This window comes from Grammomys surdaster, unplaced genomic scaffold, assembly GCF_004785775.1.
Source record: "Grammomys surdaster isolate TR1022 unplaced genomic scaffold, NIH_TR_1.0 806, whole genome shotgun sequence".
NCBI lineage: Eukaryota > Metazoa > Chordata > Mammalia > Rodentia > Muridae > Grammomys > Grammomys surdaster.
In genome coordinates this window covers 1717673-1741915 of record NW_021605225.1, presented here as the reverse complement: position 1 = coordinate 1741915, position 24243 = coordinate 1717673, and the positions used below count along the sequence as shown (strand labels likewise).

At 40.5% G+C, this 24243-nt stretch overlaps 1 protein-coding gene across 1 annotated transcript in view; it reads right to left on the bottom strand.

The window, feature by feature from the left end:
- Arfgef3 (ARFGEF family member 3) overlaps positions 1-24243 on the bottom strand; it is a 165077-nt gene that overhangs the window by 66513 nt on the left and 74321 nt on the right. Inside the window, exons 6-12 of the mRNA XM_028782607.1 lie at positions 22917-23039; positions 19202-19244; positions 18507-18585; positions 12891-12995; positions 11726-12059; positions 6095-6207; positions 4470-5371 (exon numbers count right to left, since the gene is read on the bottom strand). Coding sequence (XP_028638440.1) covers positions 4470-5371; positions 6095-6207; positions 11726-12059; positions 12891-12995; positions 18507-18585; positions 19202-19244; positions 22917-23039 — 1699 coding nt within the window. The remainder of the gene's footprint in view (positions 1-4469; positions 5372-6094; positions 6208-11725; positions 12060-12890; positions 12996-18506; positions 18586-19201; positions 19245-22916; positions 23040-24243) is intronic.

Sequence of the window (24243 nt, the reverse complement as noted above, 5' to 3'; positions counted from 1 at the left end):
GAAATCAATAAAAAAAATGTTTGAACAGAGGTACCTTTGTGTTGTGGAAAAAGAAGCTTCTAGAAGCCATTGGTTATTAAATGAAAACCCCAGCACAGAGGGTGGACTGTCTTGTTACAAAAAATTGTTCAAATGGTTTCAGAGGTCCCCCAAACAATACAAACAACTGTATTAATTGAGTTAATTGCTCACCAGAACTAGAGAGTAAGATCTTATTGCTGAAGTCACTATACAAACTGGTTTCAGGACACAGAAAAATCAAGCCAAAGCCTGCCTAGATGCTTTTTCCCTGCTGGGTAGCACCATGGTGCTGAATAGCTTCCATAGGTGGTGCTATTCAGGTTGCTTTGGGAGAACTGACACTAACATCATTCTAAGATATGGACCTTGCAAGCCATGCTACTGACCAACTTTCTAAGATGTACTGATAGCACAATAGAGGTAAGTATCTTACAGAAGTAACCACCTGCTTTCTAACTGTATTTGAGGCCCATTCTCTCCATAGGGAGAATTAATGTCTGACACTATAAACCCAACCAATATATGTGGCTGAGGAAATCAAAGGCTATAGAAGGGATGCTATTGTGGTTGCTTCACTAAATGGAAAAAAAATACACCATCGCTTTGTCTTCTAAGTAACTATATTTATGCCCATAGATTAGCACTTGTCTTAGTTACTTTTTTAATACTGTGATGAAACACCATGACCAAAAGGAAACTCAGGAGAAAAGGATTTATTTGGATGCCATGGAGGGGTGCTAATTACTGGTTTGCTTCTTATGGCTTGCTCAATCTGCTTTCTTATAGTACCCAGGACCACCAGCCCATGGTTGGCACCATCCAAAATGGGCTGGACCCATTTCATCAATAATTAATTTTAAAAATGCCCTACAGGGTTGCCTGATTACAAACTGATCTTATAGAGGCATTTTTTCTTCCAGTTGAGGTTCCCTCTCAAAGTACTCTAGTTCAGTGGTTCTCAACCCTTTCCGTATGTTGTGGTGAACCTCAACCAGAAAATTATTTTTGTTGCTACTTCATAACTGTAATTTTCTACTGTCATGAATAGTAATGTAAATGTTTGATATGTGGGATATCTGATATGTGACTCCTCTGAAAGGATAATTCAACCCCCAAAGTGTTGAGGATTAGTTCTAATGCTTTGAATTAATCTGACCCCCCAAAATTGGGAATCTGCATGTCTAAATGCTGAAGGTCCTTGTCCCTAATTGGTTTCTGATAGAGCAATAAAGAGCCAATGGCCAATCACTGGGCAGGTAGACTGGGGCAGGACCTTTAGATTTGGTCGGGCTAGGAAGTAGGAGAAAGGAAGGGGAGAGAGAATTGCTATGACTTGGGGGAGAAGGCTGGGAAGTAAAAGCTGCAGGAAAGAAAGCCCACCAGCCATGTAAGAATTGGGCCAGTAGCTACTGGCCACTTAGCCGATTGGGTCTGGGGTAGCAGGGGATGGTCTAAGAGTCTCAGGAATACCAGAGGGGAACATTTGCTAACACGGGAAGGTTTAGGAGTGCCCAGCCTTTGAGCTAGTCATAGCAGTCAAAACTTAACTGCCATGTATGTATCTTTCACTTGCAAATCCAAAGAGCTGCTTGGTGGGTGGTTGGGAGAGCAACCTGCCTGGAGCCAAAGCAGTGTAGCTAAACTTGCCAATATACCTAAGGGGTAGTGACCCACAGGTTGAGAACTATTGCTTTAGTTTCTGTTAAGTTGACATCAAACTAGCTAGGGTAGTACTGCTCTCAGTTATGGTCAGAGAAGCTTCATTTTACAATGACAAGCAATAATAAGAACAAAGAGAATAAGAACTGCTGCAAATAAGTGGATGCTGAATGCTCAGGTATAAGCAGAAAATCAATACCAGTCTCTCCAAGACTCAGGGGATACCAGAAAACAAGGAATAATAACAATTAAAAAAAAATCCAAACCCTAAGAGACAAATGATGGAAGATGGGTGTGAAACTCTGACTTTCTGGCATGACACATGTACTAGCTGGGTTTTGTCAACTTTACACAAACCTAGAATTAACTTGAAAGAATAATCTTAATTGAGAAAATGCTTCCATCAGATGTCTGTAGGGAAGTCTATAGAGAATTTTCTTGATAAATTATCAATGTAGGAATCACAGTCCACTGTGGGTGGTACCATTCCTTGGCACATGGTCCTGGGTTATATAAGAAAGCAGGCTGGGAAAACTATGAGGAGCAAGCCAGGGAGGTAGTATTCTTCCATAGTTTCTGCTCCTGTTTCTGCTTTGGGTTCCTGCCCTGACTCCCTTCATGAAGGACTGTAAGCTATAAGGTGTAATAAACCTCTCTACACGTTGGTTTTAGTCACACTTATCAAAGGAATAAAAACCTAAGACAACATACCTATTGCAGTCTTGAGATCAGATGAGGTGATTGTCTGTACAAAACTTTAAGAAGCTTGAACCCACCAAAGTTCTGTCATAGGAAGGGAGGTTCCCATCCGTCCTTGAGGATATATATTATGGTTGGTGGCAGGGAAGAAAGTAATCTTCTTCAGAGGTCTGGTTGCTGGTAAGATGCCCATAATCCTATAACAAAGCCTCTCCCATCTCTTATACACAACCCTAAAGAAATTCATTGGGTTAGTACCACCAGGATCCTACCCCAACTCGTACCCTTAGGCTCACTTCTACTAACAAATTAGGGACAAATGAAAGAGAAAATAGAAAGAGGAAGGGGACTGTAGGTGAAGGAGATCAGTGGGAGAGAAACAGAGGGTAAAGGGGTGAACATAATAAAAAACAAATTAGATACCTGTATGAAAATGCTGCAACTAAGATATGATAATAAAAGCATCACAAAGTCAGATATCTGGCTCACGACTCAGGTTGGCTTTACTGACTGAGACATCTTGCTGATGCATTGCATAATTATAATTTCAAAAAGAAGGCTGTGTTTGGTTTCTAGACACCCCCACACACAAGGGAATGAGATGCATATTTTACATATCAAAGCAGACCCGGCCTCCAGGTTCTCCCAGCATCCCTCAGTTCCTCCCTAGCCATACCCTGTCCCAAACCCTGAACCTTCCAGCCCAGGAGCGGGTCTGCCCTTCCCCCAGAGGCTCTTCCCTATATAATTCAGACATTTTGGTCTTTCCCTCTCTCTTCTCTCTCTCCTTCTTTCTTTGCACCCTTTCTCTGTCTTCCCCCTCCCTCCACTTCTCTCTCCCCATGGTGACTTCACTGGCTTCAGTCTTTGGGGCCAGTGAACTTGACTGAGAGCAGCTTCCCAATAAATCTGTCTACATATAATCTAATCTGTCTTGAATTGGCTCATTTTGTCGGTGGAGAAATAACCTATCAGACTGTATATATTACTTTACCATTTTCCAGAGACTCAATCATTACCATAGCCAGCAGTGTTGGGCTTTGAAAAGCAGCTGTTCTAGACCGCTGATACCTGTTTGACTATCTTCCTTGGCACCCAGGCCAGCTAATCAGAGCAGTCCAGGTTGTGGAGCTTGTCTCTACATTATAAACGTATACCCACAAGTCTTCTAGACCTTTCCTCTCTTCAACAGAAGAAAAGCTAGGATTTACTAACATGCTTCAAGCCAGTGGTTCTCAACCTTTCGGTTTTGACCCCTTAGTGGGTTATATGACCTTTTCAAAGGAGTTACATATCAAATATCCTGCTGAAAGGACAACATAAACATTTGTCTCCATTTATAGGAGCCCATTTGTTTTCATTTAAGGTCTTGGACTGATTTTGAAAAAAGGCCATATGGCACCAGCTCAAGGAACAGACCATAAGTTCAAAATCTAGTCCATAAGACGGCAACCAGCTCCATAAAATCCAGAAAAAGATCATTAAACTACCTCCCAAGGAACAGCTTGGGGATAATCACAAAAATGGGGAAATATCTTATCCCAGAACGGACCATCTGCGCTAAGCAGCCCTATCTCATCCTATGATAAAACGTTGATGACATAGGAATGCAGAGCTCTGGCCACCTGTGATCCCCTAGCACCCACCAATGAAATTTTAGATTACTTAACCCCTCTAGACAGTTCCCCTGGCTCACCATAAGAAGCCCTGAGCACCTTTGTCTGAGGTCGCCATTTCAAAAAATGCTTGACCCCCACATGCTGCTTGTTTCTGTCAAATAAACACTCTGTTTTTGTAAACTATCTGAGTCTGGGGTGTTCCTTCAGTGATTTTCAGACCCTTATACTGCATATCAGATATGTACATTATGATTCATAACACTAGCAAAATTACAGTTATGAAGTAGCAACAAAAATAATTTTATGGTTGGAGGAACTGTATTAGGGATATGAGGATCTGGATTAAAGGGTCACAGCATTAGGAAGGTTGGGAACCACTAGTTTAAGCAGTTCAAACCACAGGCAGAAAGATTATTCCCCATGAAGGCACAAAGCACTAAATGTTCTTGTTGCAAAAGACAGTCTACAAACCTGAGCAGAAAGTAGAGGCAAAGTTCTGAAGGGCAGAGTCGACCTCTTCCACACTGGATAGGGCCAGGAGCCGGGGAAGGAGGCCCTCAAGGGACTGTACAAAGAGTCGTGCGCTGTGCTGGTCTGCCTCCTGGTTCTTCAGCAGTTTGAGAGACAGAGCAGCGGTTCGCAGGGACCGATGGCCCATGTAATCCCGAGGGGTCTGTTCTTCATCAGCCAGTGAACAGTTGTCGGACCCAATGTCTGACACATCAGACCTACCTGAGTCCTTTTCTGCTGCCATGGAATACTGGTCACAGGAATCAAATTCAGTCCTCGACAGGTCTTGGTCATCTACACTGAAATTACTCTCACTATACCTAGATCCATAAGACCTTGTCCTGCAGTCCACAGACAGGAAGTTAGTGATGTCAGGGTAAGGGACTGTGTGGCTTCTCTGAATCACGTCGGGCTGGTCTATGGTCTCAGGTTCTGACACTTTGCTCATGGTCTCCTTGCCTTCCTGGATGGCTGGTGACTTGAGTCCATTCTTGTGGTCCTCTGGGGTCGTCTGACCTAATTCTCCTTCTAAGGTAGTCTGGCCTGTGTCTGTGGTGACACTGATGCTGATGTCAGGGCTCCTCTCATTGCCTGACTCCCATGGTGTGTGCTCGGAAGATAGCACTCTCCGCTGCCAGCGGAAGTCAGCCTCATTAATTTCCATGGAGTCCCGGCTTGACTCGTTTCCCCCATCCCTCAGCTCTTCAAGGCGCAGAAGCAGCTGCTGTACTTGGTTGTCGTTCAAGCCCTTCCCCTGGCTGAGTTCATCCAGAGCCCCAAGCAAGGTACAGACACAGGACACAGCAGCGTAGCAGGCTTCAATGCCACCTTTGATGCATGCTTCTGTCATACCATCCATGATGCTAAACAGTGTTCAAGACAGAAAACAGCAGCCAGGGATGAAAGATCAAGAAATGCCCCCAAATATACAGGAGTTATTAACTTGGCCAACTGCACAGTATTCAAAAGAGATAATATAACTTGCATAACATCAAGACAATAAGTGACTCAATCACACTCAGGCTGGAAAAAACTCCAGATAAAGTTCTCCACCTAAAACCATATGTCCTTTTGGTTGGATAGCTTTTCTGGGAACAAGTAAAAGTTCTAAAAGTAATTGTGTTGTTTTATTACAGACACTGAGAATTTCATTTTTGTATTATGTTCAGACCTTCATATAGAAACAGTTTCTGTGGCCAAGAGTCATGAAGACATTTCTGTGTAAACATATTCTTACCAGATGAATGTCAATACTATTCGTACAAATTGCTGAGTTTTCTATGGAAGCTACTTGCAATAGAATCTACAGGTCATACTGTAAATCAAAAAGTTCTTCACTTTAATAATTCAATGGATAGTTTTTGGATGTTTCATTGTGTAGATTCAATTTTAAGCCAGTAGGGAAATCTGGCAAGTTACCAGTAGAATAAACTGATATGTTTTGTGTGGCTTGTGAGTAAATAATTAAACATACACATTTTTAAATGTAAACTCATCAAAATTTTGTGAATTTGGGGTTAAGATGAAAGTATTCAGAGAACCAGTGTTGGATACCAACACATATCCAAAAGGAAAATGGAACATACAGTTTGAGAAGATCCAAGTGAGACTTTCTTTTGGAAATCGATCTTTTCCTTGGTTCTAACTCAATAGAGCTTGGTCCTGCCAAGTCATATAGACGCTGTGGGCTCCCAAGTATCTTTAGAAGAAAAGGAGAAAAATAACAGAAAAGTGAATATCACAAAAACAAACAAACAAAACCAAAACTACACCACATTTTTATTTGATCAAGAGATCAAATAAACAATGTGACTTTCTTTAATGAAGGATATAACAGCAGAAATGATTACTAGGCGGAGGCTCTTTTCCCGGAAATACTTAGAACCAGAAGAAGCTCTGATCTGACACATTATTTTTCAGATTTTTGGCCTACTTGTACCTGTGTAATGAGGTATTTTTGGGGTGAAATCTGTGGTGGACTGAATGAAATATCATTCGTAGTCTTGGACATTTACATTCTTGGTCCTACCATTTGGGTAGGTTTAGGTGTGGCCTTGCTGGAGGGTGTATGTCACTGAGGTGGGCATTGGAGTTACACAAGTAATGCATTGTCCCTGGTCCCCCTACTCTTCCCTACCTGCTGCTTGAGGTGTGACCTCTTCGCTGTTCTCAACACCAAGATTTCTGTCTACTGCCACAATTCCCTGCCACACTGAATTCTTTTCCTTTGAAACTGTAAATCCAAATAACTTTTCTCTAAGTTGCCTTGGTCACAGTGTTTTGATACAGCAATAAGAAGGAATTAATATAGAACCGAAGTTAAACATCAAATTAATTTCACACAATGTTAGCATTTTATCTAAGCTCCGCCCCACAGTTACCTGGTAATGACCAGTATGGCTGACTAGGCATGCCTCTCTCTCTTGTTCTCTTGCCTTCTTGCTCTCCCTCTGTCCTCTTGCCCCTTTCTCTTCTCTCCTCATTCCTCTCCCTCTCTCTCCACATGCTCATGTCCTGTCTCTACTCCTCTTCTCTTCTCTTCTCTTCTCTTCTCTTCTCTTCTCTTCTCTTCTCTTCTCTTCTCTTCTCTTCTCTTCTCTTCTCTTCTCTTCTCTTCTCTTCTCTTCTCTTCTCTCTTCCGCGCTCTCACTCTCAATCTTGGCTCTCTCTGCCTTTCTCTGCTTCTACTACTGTCTCGGCTCCCCTCCCCACACCATGAATAAACTCTATTCTATACTATACTGCCCTGTGGCTGGTCCCTCGGAGGGAAGAGATGCCATGGCATGAGCCCACAGAGGCACACTCTTCACCCACACCTTACCGCACGTCCATCAAACATATTCCTTCTCTCCTTATCTTTTTATAACACATACACAAACAACTTGTATTTTTAGTCTGATGGCAATGTTACACAATATTTTTAAAGCTTTGCTGCATGGAGGTTTTGTACCATAGTATTTTCTACTTATGGAATTATGGCAGTACTGAAGAAAGTTCTGCACTTCATATTTCAGACTAATGATATTAAATGTACATCTTAATGAGATTAATTGAAGCCATAAATTCCTTAGCTGCAAAATTGAATGTGATACACTGTTACAGTCACTGGGCTGTACAATGGCTCTCTATAACTTCTTCACATCAAGTCCCTTAATCAGCATCTCTCCAACTTCCATCCCTGTATCCCTTAGTGATCACACTTCTACTATCTGCTTCTATGTGTTCAGCATGTTTGGAATTCACATATAGATGAGATCAAGTGGTACTGCTTTCTGTACCTAACTTATTTCTCAGTAAAATGCATCCATGTTGTTGCCAAGGACAGAATTCCTTTTTCTCTTCAGATAAATTATTATTCCATGAATACTAGTTTGACTAGATTTAGTTTCTATCTTCTCCGGCTGTAGTCACTGCATGTTGTGACAGTACACTGGTGATGATACTTTACTAATGGTTGTAAGTGAAGCAGCCTCTGTTTGCTATGTTATGGGTCATCAACTTCCTAGTTGACATGTTCTTCTAGTGATTTTTCTTAGAGTTCTTTAGTTCTTCAGTTCCTTCTGAAGTAGCTGCAGAGATGGGAATAATATTGAGACTCCTTATTTGTCTTTGGAGTCATGCTTTTCATTTTCTTGTTTCAAATAAATGCAGAATATACAATTGCTAGTAATAAAATGTTCTTTTTTTAAATAGGGATGGGTTCAGTAAGATGAGGCAACATGGATGCTTCTATAGAAAGTTATTTGAGGATTATGGAGTTATTACAGATAGACATAATTAACTCCCAGAAGGGCAAGTTTTGCATGATGCTTCTCTTTGTACATCTTTGACATTTTCACATAGATTCAAAGGCACTGAGTGTAGGAAGAAAGCCGAGTCCAGAAACAACAAAAAGTGGTTTTCTAGTTATTTTCCATGTTTCAGGAATCTGTGGTCTGTTCATATATACATGCTGATATCTGTTTGTATTCTATTTATGCCCAAGGGTTAAATTAAAATATAATCTGAAATTGTGCTTTTTTTTTTCCTAAAAAAACCTGGCTGAGAAAAGATGAATTTCCAGCATTTGAGAATCTTTCAAGAGTCTGCATTAGTTAAAAGTTTTAAAGATTTTATTTTGTTTAAGTGTGTGTGTGTGTGTGTGTCTCCACAGGTATGTGCACATGTGAGTGCAAGTGCCCACTAGGGACACAACTAGGCATCAGATTCATACTCTACTAGAGTTGGAGTTATAGGCAACCTGTGAGCTGCTTGACATGATTTCTGGGAACTGACCTCTGCCAGAGCAGTGTGGGCTCCCAACCATGGAGGCATCTCTCTAGCTATACATTTTAGAGCAAAGTGAATGATTTTATTCTGTCCTTTCCATGGTAGAAAAATTCATGCCCTCTTCACATGTCACCAAGGCTACCACCAACTACCAGAGTTTCCCTTCTTCTTTATTGAGTGTTCCATGTTCAACAGCTACTGAATAACCAGAAATGTGAAGCTGTCATTCATAATCTTGGAACCTTCCAGAGCACTAATCTCTCTCTGCTCTTCAAGCCGGGAGATATTTCTGAAGACAACTTTTTGAAAGTTGTTTGAAAGTCTGTTGTTGTTGTTGTTGTAACCCAGACCCAGATGTCACCACCTTCTCTACAGGGGCAGGGACAACCCTTCTATCTCCTCCTCCCATTTGATGAGCCTGGGTTATAAGGTCTTATAGTACTTTTTGCTTTGACTCTTACTTCTTTCTGTTACTTTAAATCTATTCTTCTCTGTTTTCCAACAGAGAAAGCGGTTGGAGAGGTGGAATGTTTATGTTAGGTTTTCTACTTTTAATCCAGTAGTTGAAGCTGTAACGAGCTTGTGCTCGGCAAGGGCTGCTTTCCCACAAGCTTTCGTATATAGCATTCTTGTTGGAAATTGTTCATTTCCAACTGACTTATGTTTCCATATGCTTTACATATTTACAGAAAATGTCATTTAGAGGTTAAATTAAAAATTAACTAACGGAGTTGTATAGAACATAAATCCCATTGTTATGATCCTTAATTTTCAAAGTGAGGAATTACCTAAGTATGAATAGAAATATTACTAGGAATTAGTTACATGTAAAGGGAATCTCTTTTCCTTCTTCCACTTTTTTGAAGGGGTGAATACACCCTTGAGAGATGGGGATTTTGTTTTTCTTTGGTGTTGGGGATGGGCCTCATGGATGCTCAGCATGTTCTGTTGCACTAAGCTATACCTCTAACCCTAGGGATAGGACTCTAAAACTTCAATTTCTCTTGGAAGCCAACCTTAATCTCTAATTATACTTAGATAATGTTCCTGAATGCCTTAATTTGTCATGTACTTGCTATGTGCTTCAGAATCTAAAGTGGAAGGGGACAGAGATCTTCTGAAAGACCCCCCCATAAACACTCAAAGAAAGAGAATACCCTTTTATCTTCTTGTGGTATTGACACCAAACCTCAGAGTCTTGGGTGTGCTAGGCAAAGACTCCACCACTGAGCTACAGTTCTAGACACCCACCCAAGCCCCTACTGCCACCTAGTGCTAGGGATTTGTGTTTATTAATCAAGTACTGTACCACTGAAATACATCCCCAGCTTTTAAAAATCTCATCTTAAGATAAGCATGAGAGGTACAGCATCTGTGATTTGGTGCTCTTGGTCTGACCATTATGAACTTCTAAAGTGCACCCATAGGGTAAAGCAAAGGAAAGAACTTTATTTTTTTCATACTTATTATTAGGAAGGAGGTAGAACCAGAGAGAGAATGTATGGTATGAAACACACAGTCCTACATGTCTTTGACAAATAGCCATATGTTGCATATGGCACAGATGTACTGGGAAATAATAAACAGAAAGGCAAGCAAACATTCTGGGTACAGTTGTTTGCTTTCTTTGTGTTTTCTTTGTGTGCAAAGCCCTGGAATATTTTGGTGTCTAGGTACCACCTTCTCCAAAGTGACAGTTTTCCCTATAAAGGAGAGACACTATTTTCTAGAACAACCTGGTTCAAATTCATCTGCTTGGCTTCCTAGGGCAGCACTGGCTGCACACTCTTGTTGGAAGAAGGCATCTAATTCTAGTGTTTCCTCTGCTCAATGCTCTTGGGAAGCATCTTGGGTTAAATGCCAGAGGGAAAATACACAAGGTAACCCATACAAAATATATGGGAGGGTACAATGACTTTTCCCCCACCCTACTGTGAAGGAATCAACATGATGTGGCAAAGCATCACTTGCTGAAGGATGGATGGAGTTAAAAGAACCGAGCCTGCTTGGCCAACCCTTTTCTTTCTCTTTGTACTTTGAGGATCTACTGACACAGAGGATAGATAGTGGTCTGTCTGAAGGGAGTGCTGGTGGCAAGGCCCTGTTGCTTAGGTGGTAGCCGATGAGTCTTCCCTTCAAAGATATATAGTCCTCACCAACCAAGTAGTGATAAGATCTGAGATTTCCATGAGGGATGGGAAAAGAAGCCATATTCCTTATTGGTAATAATAAAGTTGATACACAACCTGTTAAAGGCGTAATGAACACAACATGCCTGGCATAGAGTAGGAAAGATATAATGAATGGTTTTATATGTTCACCATATTTTCTTGACTAGCAATTATATCTGGATTACTCAATTTCTAGAAATGTTGGTCTTCATTATGGTTAGATTTCATAATAACACTACCAAGAAGCAATTAAAATTTAATTTTATGCTCTTTGTCCTTGACTGGAGAAATGAGATGCAAAGGGGCCATCATCATCTGGAAACAAGTATGACTTGTTACACACAGCTGTGGATGTATGGCTTACCACCATCAGAAGTTGACCTGTGGCCATGGGCCTACCCTGACAAGCACCTGGCAAGTCATTTTGAAATCAGACTTTACTAAGGTGACAAAACATATTTTCATATAGCTTCAAAAAAGAAAAAAAAAAAGAACCCATACTAGCAGTATGAAATCTCAGATGTATATCTAACAGAGTTTTAACAAACACATAGCTAATTACCAAAGAGTATAGAGCCAGTGAATATCTAACATTTTTTTTAAACCACAACTCCCAAAATAAATGACTACCAACTTCAACATTGTTTGTTGTTGGACTTAATATACTAGAATGATATTCCAGCAAGTGATGACAAACAGTTTAGATGCTTCTGCATGCAGGACACTGCATAGAGATCCCTGTGGGCAAACCCAAGGCATTCTTTCAGACCTCCCTACCTCTTTCATGATCTTGATAGCTTCCACTCGGTGCTGGGGTGGGGGATACAGGAGCACTCGGTGATAGAGGGATTGGAGCACAGGCTTCATGGAGTCCACTGACCCCACTAAGCGGACAAGCTCGGCTGCAAGGTAATAGATGGTGCGAGCCACAGGTCCACTGAGGGTAGGTGCAGTGCAGGAGCAGCCTGAGCCTCGGCCATGGTCAGACACACCAAGAGAGGCTGAGTCCGACTCTATGTTGGTACTGGTGCTGGTGCTGTGAGCAGAGGTGATTGTTTTGTCATGAATTGGGTTCCCCAGGATCACAACGAGAGCAGGGCAGAGGCTTTTCCTGGGAAGAAGCAGGAGGGAAAATAAGCCTCACTAGTAGCCAAGTGATAAAATGTGAATGCTACCAGGAAGGCAAGTAGACACCATAGAAATATCCAGGAAGAGCAGGTATCCCTACTGTTCCTTATTTGACCATGTTACACCCAGTATACCTAGTCTTCCTCATTTCTCACTTTAATGTTAACTAAATAACATCCAGGAAAGCATTCAAGAACCATTTCCCCCCCCCATCTGTGTGTGTGTGTGTGTTTGAACAAATAGGACTCAGAATGGTAGAATGTGTCCTTATCAAGTTTCAGTTTGCTATGAATAACAGAATTATTTATCATTTAAGGTGTTAATTTCAAGTCCCATATCAACATTCATCATTCAGCTTCCTCCCTGGCAATAAAACATGATTTATGGCCTACCAATTGGCTGCCTGCTGAGCCTGTCACTTCCTGGAATCCATGGACATGGGTAGGTGATTAGTACTCTTGTGGAGATAGGGACCATCTCAGGGTTAGAATATCTTGCCCCATATACATTCCTGATATGTTTATATGCTTTTAGAACAAACCGAGAAGCCAGAAGTCACTTGATTCTGATCACTTATGATTCCATTGAAGTAAATGGCATAAGAAGGCTGCTGGAGGCACATTTGTTATAATAACCATTAGTATCTCTATGAAATTTGGGCTTATATACACAAACAAAGCAATTCTCCCATCTGGAGGGTACATATGCATGGATGAAATAAATCATTGGTAGTGCACAGGGGCTATAGAATGGGACTGAGACACAAGTATAGGAGTCCTTGCCTAATTGTGGGGCCATCAAAATTCACGCTCACCAGATGAGGTCAGTGAAGCCCCTGTGCAGGTACATGGAGGAAGAGGAGCTGCTGAGCATGGACAGAATGCATTCCAGGTACAGAAGCTGTAGCTGCTGGCTGTCACTGTGGAAGCACAAAGGCAGGCGAAACACAAGACAAAATGAGAGAGGTAGCATCGAGGCAGAACCTGGAGAAATATTAGGCATCACCCAAGAAGATGTGTGGTTAGTGTTGCAGGTAGAGCTTTGTCCTTTAGAATAAAATCCTAACCCCCAGCAGCTAAGAAGGCTGTCTTCTCTGGAGCACAGTTAAAGTGTCTGTATTAGCGTGGGCCCTAACCCAATATAATATAATAACCCTCAGAAAGAAAAACTGTAGACACCAAAACGCGCATAGAGAGAAGACTGTATGAAGAGACATACGGAGAAGTCTCCACTAAGCAAGTGGGGAGGTAGGGATGGAGGAGTGGGCCAGGTCCTCGGACTGCTCAGAAGAACCATCCTGATCTTGAACAAGTCAGCCTACAGAACAGTTAGAAGATAACAGCTCCTCTGTTACCCTTTGGTACCCTGTTATGTTATGGCAGCCCTAACAAAGTGATAGACTTAGACTGATTTGGGGAAACTAATAAACTATACTTTGGAGAAATATTTCTGAGTATCTGTAAAACTGAGTGTGAAACAGAATGGCCATTGTTTTATGTCCCTCGCACACAGCTTATCGTATCCACATCTTAGATCAAAATAGTACAGTGTCTACAGTTACAAATGTGGATAGATGGTGACAGGTTAGCCAAACCCTATATATGCCAGAAATGCTAATTATCCCTGGGGGCTTAACTTTCTAAGAAACCATTTGGATCATCTTTTCTTTTCCTATCTCTCCCTACATCATCTTTTTCTTTCTTCTTTGTACTGGGGCTTAAACCCAGGGCCCCATAGAGGCTAAGTAAGCACTTGAGCAACACCTCTAGCTACCATATTATCTCATTAGTGAATACCTCACCGATTCACGGTTCTTCTTTATCTATTGAGGAAATGTGTTCCAAAATTTTTAATTTATGTTCATGGCTATTTTGTTTTCATGTATGTCTGTGTACCACATGTGTACTCTGTGCCCTTAGAGGCTAGAGGATAGTATTGGATGCTCTGGAAGTGGATGTTGTGTGTAACAAGTAATACAGACATTTGTTAGCCACCATGTAGGTGCTGGGAATCAAACCTGGGTCCTCTGGATGAGCAGTCAGAGCTTTTAACTGCTGAGCCATCTCTCCATCTTCATATATATGTACCAATATATAGATAGTTGTCATTATGGGTTGTCTTGCTAATCTAATAAGGAAACAGACAACTCTATAGAAAACACATTCCTGTGTTTCCTCTCAGTGTCACCCAAGGGTGCTAAATTTCCAGTTTATGGTAAGACTCATGAGAATGGAGAAAAATTAAGTTTCAAAAGACACATTTGCTTGAAGTACACATATTCTAAAGAGAAATAATATACGAATCTCTTATGAAGTAGGCTATCCATAAATGGAGATATCTACCAATAAAAAATAATGGTCAGTTACTCCTGTTTTTTCCTAATTTAAAATAAATGCCAGAAAAGAAGCTTATTATTCTCAACAGTTAAATAACTTCCTAACACAAGAGGTGGGGAGGGGAAAACCAGGCTGTGAAAGTAAATTACTAGAATCCAAAAAACCTAGGAAGAGGGAAAAGGAAGCTGCCCAGTGAGCCCCAGAGGCTCCATACTCTGCCAAACTGACAAGGATGTGTCACTGCAAGGCAAAGCAGGCAGAGATGGAGATTGGGGATAGCTTTATGGTAAAACCTCAAGTCAACTTCAGACTCTAAACTGGATGGCAAACTATAGCTCAGAGGCCAAACTCTGTGAACTTAAAATTGTGTTTAAATTTTAAAGGGGTTATAAAGTCAAAATTTTAAAAAAGCCCATCAGGAGACTTTACAGAAAAAGTTCACCAACCCACAGATTAAAAGAACTTTTCCCTTCATACTACCTGATTAACGTCAACACGCTGAAAAAAGAATACAGATTTTATTTATAAGCGCTCTCTGAGGATAGAAGAGAGGGGTATAAAGAATGAGTTGACACAGAAATTACTACCATTTGGCAGAAGGAAGATGATGATTACTGTTTCATCAGAAGACTAAGAAGGGCAAGAAACATTAATCTTTTGCTAGCCAAGTAAAAGCTTTATATTTCTAGTCTTTCCTTCCTACAAGCTTCATCTGCCTTTGCACTGCTCTGAAAATAGCACACTCTTCACTGTGGGAAGAGATAGGGAAGCACATAGATTAAGTACTGATGTCAAGTGCTGTAAATGAATCACTGACTTCAAATTTCTATGATACTGCATAAGAGAACCACCCCTTCAGAAAGGCCCTGGGAGGAATTTGATAGGACATGCTACCATTGTAGAATCCTGAAGTCCAAGCAGATGTCTGGCATGGAGCTGTGGAGAGGGTGTGCACAAATGAGGGCAGAGGAGGAAGCAGTTTAGGCTGGAAGATTTTGGGGTGAAGCAGAGGATGTGAGAATCCTGTCTGTAAAAGAGTGAAGTTGGAAGCGAAGGACAGTATGGTGTGTATCTGTAATCCCAGCACTTGGGGAGCAGAGGCCGGAAGATCTGGACTCAAGTTCATTTTCAGCAGTAAAAAAGATTCAAAGCTAGTTTGAGCTGTATGAAATTCAGATACCAGATGAGCCTGGGACCCATAGACTTTTCTATTTGTCCAGACAATGATCTTGTTTGGATGGACTGGAGAGAGCTAGATAGCAGAGCCACACTGTGTATTACAAGTTTCATTGAAAAGTCAATTCTGCAGAGATCATCTCCATTGTATCTCAGGTTAACTGCTCTAACTATGAACTGAGCTCGTTTTTTAGGAAGATTCTATGTCCCAATGCAAAAACATCTCTTCTTCAATCTGGTAGTCTAGCATCACACAGTTAAAGTAAACAGAAAATAAAGATTCTCAATTTCTGAAGTCTTCAGATATAGTATTGGATGAAAACAATGAGCAGTTGGGGTTATTGTGAATAATTGCATAGCCTGCTAGGACCCAGGCATCAGCATCATGAACAGGAATGTATTGTCAAGTAAACTTGTCCAGGAGTCTCCTTGGAGATCATATGAAAGCTTAAATGTGGGCAGCAGCAGTCTGGAAATTGGGTACTTAATGGTCTTGCTCCTAAATGGAGCCACTGAAAATAGAAGAATCTTCCACAGGTTTCTCACTTAGAGACTTCTGAACATGTGTACAGTGTCAAGCCTTTCAGGCTTGTATACTTACAGAACGGCAAACACTTGGATGCACGGAGTAGGAAGGAGCCTAGAATCTAGCTAAGTTTTCTAAAATATAGGGGTGGGAGGTACACTCCTACTTAGAAGGGCTGGGGACTACTCTTCCTGGTCTTTTGTTAGAGCATTTCATAATTGGCAGATTGCCTACTCGCCTCATTGCCTGCTCAGTGCTGAGTATATAATCCAAGCAGAACAATTCTCAGCAATTGTAAGCTTGAACATATAGGCTGATCAGTCACCCAGAAAGGGAGGGTACAATCAGCAGCATTTTCAAGATCTCTGTAGATCTCAGTATTGGGTTTAAATGTTTTTTTTTTTTCTCCAAACGTTTGATGCCTTTTGTGTGGCTAGCTTTTGGAGCCATTTCTAGAGGCTTGGCAGGAATTTGACATTGGGCAAGGACAGGGAAGTAAGCTCAGGCAGGAATCTGATTTTGGGCTAGAACAAAAAAGTTGGCTTCTGGCAAGAATTTGACTTTGGGCTAGGACAAGGAAGTAGGCTCAGATATTTTGGTCATCCTGGTAAGCCCCTAGAAACAGTGATCAAGGGACTTTGTTTATTGCTTTGTTTGTTCCTTAACCTAGAGCTGACCTTATTATTTGCTTGTAATTAAAATGTTATAAAAGCAGACTGGGAAAAAAATTAACCCCACGTTAGCCTTAGCACTGGCTGGAGTTATAGTTTTGTCTAATTGTCTTTTTCTTTTCAATCCTCCCTCCCTCCATGGAGAACCTGTTGATTGACTGAGCTGGCTTGGTCACTTTTGGTTCATATTTGAATTTAATTAGAAAAATCAGAGAAGGAAGCAAACACTTATATAAGAGATGGAGTAGAATTAAAAAGCTGATGGCTGGCCTTATTGATTCTACGCCTTCTTTGGTATAGACTCCTGTCTGACAGTCTTTAGAGAGGGAGATTGGGATAGAGTAACAGATAACAGACTAAGAATGAATCAATCACATACGCTAAGACCAATTATTCTCTGAAAAACTCTTGAGCTAGAGAGGAACCATGCAACTCAGCTTGTCTAATATAGAACTCCAATAATAGTACATCTCCAAGGCCTGTGAATTATCCTGAATACCTCAATATATTTTCAGAATTCTCCAGAGACTGAATATATCACAATCACATGTCCCTACTGAGCCTAAGCCCTGGGAGGTACCTGGGGTCCTGTTCTGAAAATGATTGTAGGGAGAAATACTGCCCATTGGAATTTCATAGGGGAAAAAAAAAAGCTACTTAAAAGACATAGGAAATGTCTCGTTTAACTAATAAAAAAGAAGAAACTAAGAAAGTTGAATCAGAAGAGACTCCACAAACATGAGCACTTCCTAAGAAGGAAGATATTAACATTGGAGTGTCCACAGAAGCATACAAGCTACTTCAGCTATTCTAAGCATTTGGCACTCAACTTCTTCAGCAACTCCACCCCCTTCTCCTTGGGGTACTTAAATTATTGGCAGAGACCACAAGCAAACATAGTCCTATAGAAGTAAGACTATGACCAGGGGAATTTCATCAAAAGCCCAGGACTATGCACAACCTATCAAAAGTATGAAGCACAGTACTAGTCTGGCATCACACATCTAAAGAATGCAGACATGCCCTCGATTATAGCATGATCTGGCAGGAATGCAGACATGCTCTTAGTATACGACTTTAATCCCTAACAACGAAGGTAAGGTCAGTTTGTAGAAGGAAGCAGTTGTGTTTGAAAATAATGTCTAATTGTCTAATTGAGGGGCAGACAAAGTGACAAATCAGAGAAAGATTTGACAGAATGAGTCAGAGATGGGATGTGTTCAACTCACATGTGAGTAGCAGAGGAAGAGAAGCTATTTAAGAGCATTGGGGGAGAAAAAAGGGTGGTGGTGTGTGGTATGTATGCATGGCAGTTTTATGGAGACAGGTTACAGAGAGAACAAGCTGGACAATGGTAAAGACAGAATGAGAAGGAGCCGGAAGATTAGAACGTATTCCCAAAATTAGTGTGAGGCCAAGCAGACCAATGCAGTCAAAAGCTGAGAGAAAACCAGACTGAATCAGTTGTCTTGGAAAATTAGATTGCATGGAGTCTAGATGTCTCCAGGCCTAGGCTTAGGGATGGTTAGAACAGAAAACAAACCACTCTTGGTTTGGCTCTCATCTCATTCCTTCATCTGAGGAAATAGAAGTGACATTTAAAACAGGTGGGAAGGAACTACTGTCCACATAGATATGATATAACTTCAATGATACTGTAGATAGAAGTCGTTTCAAACTCAATGACTGTTGGATACCAGCCAGGATAGAAGGGGACTTACTTTATGGAGGCTTGTAGCTTCTCACACAGAACTGCGAGGACAGAGACAACGTCATCACATAGGGCCTCTACCGTTAAGCCTTCAAAACAGAGGAGGTGCTAAGCATTAGACACTGGTGGGACATGAAGTTTCCCTCAATGTCCTTCCCATCCTGTGATTTAAGTGGTTTTTGAAGAGTTTTAGATAGAGTCTCTTTTAGGCCATCAGAACAATCATAGGGAGGAGAATGTAAAACACACAAAATACAGCCCAAGGAAAAAAAATACAAGGTTGTTTTTCATTATAAATAAAGTTCTTCTGCTGTGTGGTAAAATTAAAAAAAAAAATTCTGGAAGAACACATAACATGCAACTTAGGTTTCTATAACTCTCTCTACAATTCTCATCTTAGCAATTAAACTTGAATCCATGAATAATGAAGAGGAAGGAAAAAAAGAAAGAAAAAAAAGAAGGGAGAGGAGAGGAGGAGGAACCAAAAGTCTCTAAATGGGAGGGATGTAAAATGCTAATTCCACCCACACAGTTGGCACAGGAAGGTGTTGGAACAGAAGGAAGACAACAGCTGGTTAGATAATACTAAGCAAGGCAGAGCCAAACAAAACTTGGGCCATCTTTATACCTCCAGTTCCATGCACCAAGTAGGTATTCTTATACCCCACCAATTTTAAAAAGTCTAGTAAAATCTAATCCCAATACCTTGACTCCTGAATTCCTGTGGGGCATCTGGGTTTTCAATTATCTAGTGAGAAAGACACACAGAAACAATTAGAAGATTTGGGTAAGAAAATTGCTGACTCTTAGACAATGCAGAGTTCTAGGAAACAAAATGGCATTCTGAGCTCTCTGGGTTCAGATGTCTTATCCAAGCACGCTAGAAGCATTCCATTGCCCCCCATGACCTTAATGAGAAAGACTATCAGTGTATCCATCTCCAAAATAAACGACTCAAGAATTTAAACCCTTCTTGGAATTTTAAGCCCCATCATGTACTTTCATTGCTGGATTATAACTTGAGGCACTGTGTATTTGAAGACATAAACAATAATTCATCTCAAGGTGACAGGATATACTGTTTGGACCTAACAGATCTAGGCTCTGTCATAAGAAGAATCACCCTTGCTGGACTTGGAATACAGGTTCAAAGATGAACAAAGCTCAAAGCACCACCTTCCAGTTTAATGGGATTGCATATTAACTTGAAATTGTCAAGCAGCCTCTCTTGGCAGCTGCTAGGTAGATCCAGAACTATTTGAGAGAGCTATCACCTAGAAAAACAGGAAGTGAAAGAGGCTTACATATAAGATGGCTTGTGTTTTCATGACAGGCATAATTCAGGGACTATTGACCTGAAGATGGTACTGAGGTGACTCAGGTTTCCTACCTCTCTGAAGCAAGATTTGGTTGATAAGGGGGCATTGTCATGCCAACTAGCTACCGGGCTTGGGCTTGTAAATCACCCTACAGTGCTGCATTTTAAAGACTCACTACAGTTGCATGTGTCTACTGTTCAGTATTCAAAATGTGCAAATTCAGCTACTTCCACAACAGATTTTGTGAGATGTTATATCAGTGTCTCCAAAACAACTGCCAAGAGAAGGCATCACATTTAAAGCTAGAGGTAGGTCTATAGCCCAGCCACCCAATATTTATACATGGCAATTTCACTTTGAAAAATCAGCAGCTTACAATTCAGCAATGGATTTGGTCATTTAAATAATTCAGTAATAAAGTAAGATGATAACTCAGTGTTTCTAAGATTACAAAAATCAGAACTGTGATTTGTCTGGGGAAGGGGTAGAGGCTGTAGGCATTATATAGAAGCTGTTCTTTATTCTAATGCCTTTGCATTCCCCATTATATATTGCCTTTCTTTTTTCTTTCTTTTCTTTTTTTTTTTCAAGACAGGGTTCCTCTGTGTATCCTTGGCTGTCCTGGAACTCACTGTGTAGACCAGGCTAGCCTCAAACTCAGAAATCCGCCTGCCTCTGCCTCCCAAGTGCTGGGATTAAAGGCGTGCGCCACCACTGCCCGGCATATATTGCCTTTCTGCTGTATCGAGATCTTCCTAGTTCTGAGTTGGTCTAGGAAGTATTTCCAGTGATGAATATACACATTCTTCCCAGGTAACCCTGAGCATCCTCCAGGAGACCACATAACTTCCTTAGAACAAAGCTCATCATTTTGATAGACACTCTTCTTTAATAGCTTTTGAAAAAATATCTAATTTTTCAGTGGAAAAACCGACAGATCTGTCTATAAGACATCACAAATGCTTCAAATGTTACCATTCTGAGAATTTCTTTTTTCTGGGATAAGCAATCAATCTCTAAAGAAATACCCAAGTAAGGAGAAGGAAGTCACAGAGAATGCAATTTTCCATTTGATTTTGGATCTTGCCTTTGACTGGGCCGACTCCAGATAGTTAATGATGAGCAGGACCAGCAGGCTGACTGGTCACATACAACCTCTGCAGTATACAACCAGACCTCCTCCTTGGCTGTACCTGCTACCATTCCAACGGAAGCATCAACACCAGAAGACGGAGGCACACTAGTTGACACCTAATATAGTTATGAGTTGGCACCTAATATAGGTATGTACCTTTTAATGCTAGGGATATACTGAGAATGTCACTACTACATAATTTTTGTCATTGTGTGACATAAATTATATGCACAAAACCCAAAATGATTTAGTCTACTATACTGGGAGGCTATACGGTACGCTCCATCACAGATACAGAAGATCCTTGCCCAAGACATTTTTATGACTGTCCTCTACTTACAACCCCCTAAATAAGATTAAATAAACATAATTGAGAGTTTGAAATACTGTATTTAAATATTTTAACAGTATTAGGTATTATTACTATCAGAATATTCAATTCTGTTACTAGTCAGCAAGGACGAAATATGACATTATTTTAGAATTCTTAACATCTTAAATTTCTTCTTTTCTCCTAATATGTTTTCTATTTATAGATTCTTTTGAGTTAACATTCCTATAGTCATCATACCCAAAATCTTAGTATAAATTTTCAACAAGGAGTTAGTTAGAGTAAAAGTGATATCTCAGGTTAACAATTTTTATCAGAAACTTGGACTTTGGGTACAGGAAATATAAAAGAAAAAAATGTTTTTCTAAATTCTTGCTGCTTGCATGCACTGGCTTCCAGAGCACATGTCAGTGGAGAATGCAGTCTGAGAGTTATAGCTCAGGGCTTAACTTTGTTTCCTTCATGGATAGCTCATTTAACTTTATAGTTCAATTTTTTCATCTCGTCTGTAAAATAAGGAATGCAAAAATTTGACTTGACTATCTCTAAAGTTCCCTTCAAATCCATGGTTTTCTCAAAAATTAGAAAACTACTGAAGTAAAAATGAGAAATATTTGAAATTACGTAGATGAAAACCTCATCTCTGCAAAATTAATGTTTGCACTATTTCCAACTCCAACTGAGATTTCCTACCCTAAAAAATAACAAGCATCATCTCAGAGCTCCCTGTTGGATTTTATGAGAATTTTAATGAATTATTATTACAGAGGCGATTTTAAAGTCCAAGCAAAACACTACTCTTTGAAGATTCATCTCTTATTCGCACTCCTGGAAGAAAATACAAACAAAAAGCTACAGTTCGATTCTTTGGAGGCTCATGTTAGACCATCTGTGCCAGTTTAGAGCAAAAAACTCTGGTGGGCCTTGAGGTTAGAAGATACTCATCTTTACCTTGCAGGGCCTAGCAGGTGTGGAGACATTCTCCTGTTACTTTAGCTAATACAGGAAATCATATTCAAACTCAAAGCATGAAGTAAGCTGTGGCTTGTTTTTCTTCACTTCACAAGTTTACTACTATAATATGTTTTTTAAATTTTAAAATTATTCTATGAATATGGGTGTTTTGACTGCATGTATATTTGTTCAGCAAATGGGTTCCAGGTACTTGAGAAGCTAGAAGAAGTCACTGGGTCCTCTGGTACTGGAGTTACAGACAGCTATGAGCTGCCATGTAGGTGCTAGAAACTGATGCCAGGTCCTCTAGAAAGGCAACCATTGTTCCAAACTATTGAGTCATTTCCCTGGTCCCCTACGTAATAATTTTAACAAAATTATTCAATGGAAAAGTTTCAAAAACTGATTTTAAGAAAGAAAAGTGAAAATCTAAAACACTGATCAAAATTTTATTATATTTTATTACAAAACCCATAAAGGTGCTCCATACTTTGGGAAAAAAATAAACAAATTTCTATATATTTTAGTTTATATAAATGAACATTCTAATAAAAAGATTTCCCAGTGTTTTCAATGGGAAGTAGCCATGGTAGGAGGGGCTGTAGGCCTCGGACATATGGCACGCAGGGACATAAGTGTCATAACCAAAGCACAGCCAGGCAAGGAGCACAATAAGCTCACCGTGTTCTCCTGTCTCTGCCGCAACTGTAGAGTCAGGTCACCCAACATCTGACTGAGAGTTGCACGCACAGCAGTGTTGATACTGCGCTGGTGACAGCTGCACGTGTATGTCTCAATGCACACCTGGTAAGGAAACAAGAGCAAAGCACACACTCTAGACATCCATTTACCACAGATAGTCATTGGCATTAGCCAGAGAGGATACCAGCATTTGAAAGTTTTAAACAAGCTTTTGCTTGCTTTCTTATAACTGAGACTGGCTTTGAACTCAGGGTCGTCCTGATCCTGCCTCCAAGTCCTTCTGAAAGAGAAAGTCACCTAGACTTTGAATTATTTATGAATAAAACATATCGTGCCATATTTAAAACTTCTGAAAATTTGTTTTTAAACATTAATGGAAATCATTCCCTGATCATCACTACTCTCACAATCTCATGTTTCTGAGTTTCACAGGGGAATATACATCTGTGGGGGGTTTGTGAAACAAATAATTCTAAGAGAAACTCAGATGGCTCAGGTAGACAGCTTCACTTGTTTTATACTAGGACAGGAAATCTCAATGCTATAAGTTTGAATTTGTGTTAACTGTTGCTGTGTTCTCTGAACAATGACAAAGGTCGAAAAAAATGTGTAACTGCCTTGGGGGGATCTATGATTCAACTCAGAATATCAGGTGGGAAGCCACAGGTTTGGGCTTCTCTACATGCAGAAAGCTCTGTCATGGAGTGTGTCCTCTGAGGCAGCAAACCTCTCTCACAGCGTTTTTCTCACAGACAATGGCTTCTACTGGGGATGTGGAATTCTGAAGCAAGCAAGGGTGACCTTGTGTTTATGAGGTGACACTCAGCTTCCTGTGCCAAACTGCTAACTGAGAGCCAGAGAGCCACCTGGTCTGCTGTAAAGATAAGACATATACTGTCACTATCCTGCTTGATTTCTGTCCAGTGTCCTGTTGAGTGAACATGCCAATCAAGACACTCTGAGATCTGTGAGACTGAATGTCTACTTGAATCTAAAAAGGCTTGTTGGTGGCTAGTTATGGAAAAATCCCAGATTTGGATCAAGGAGGTAATTTATTACTTTATAATGATTCTGAACGGCATGCAATGGCTTTCATGAGCTCCAATTCTTGAAGCTGAAAGGGTGTGCCTAGCAATGGATGCCTGCTTACATGTTGCCTTCTTCTTTCCCTCTCTATAAGGCATCTGTCTTTCAATGAAGAGGGGAACAGAAAACAAAAAAGAAAATCAAACACACTAAAATTATGCATTTAGGAACAGCTCCCGAAGGGCTCTAATAAAAATAAAAACTCTAATTTGATGACTAA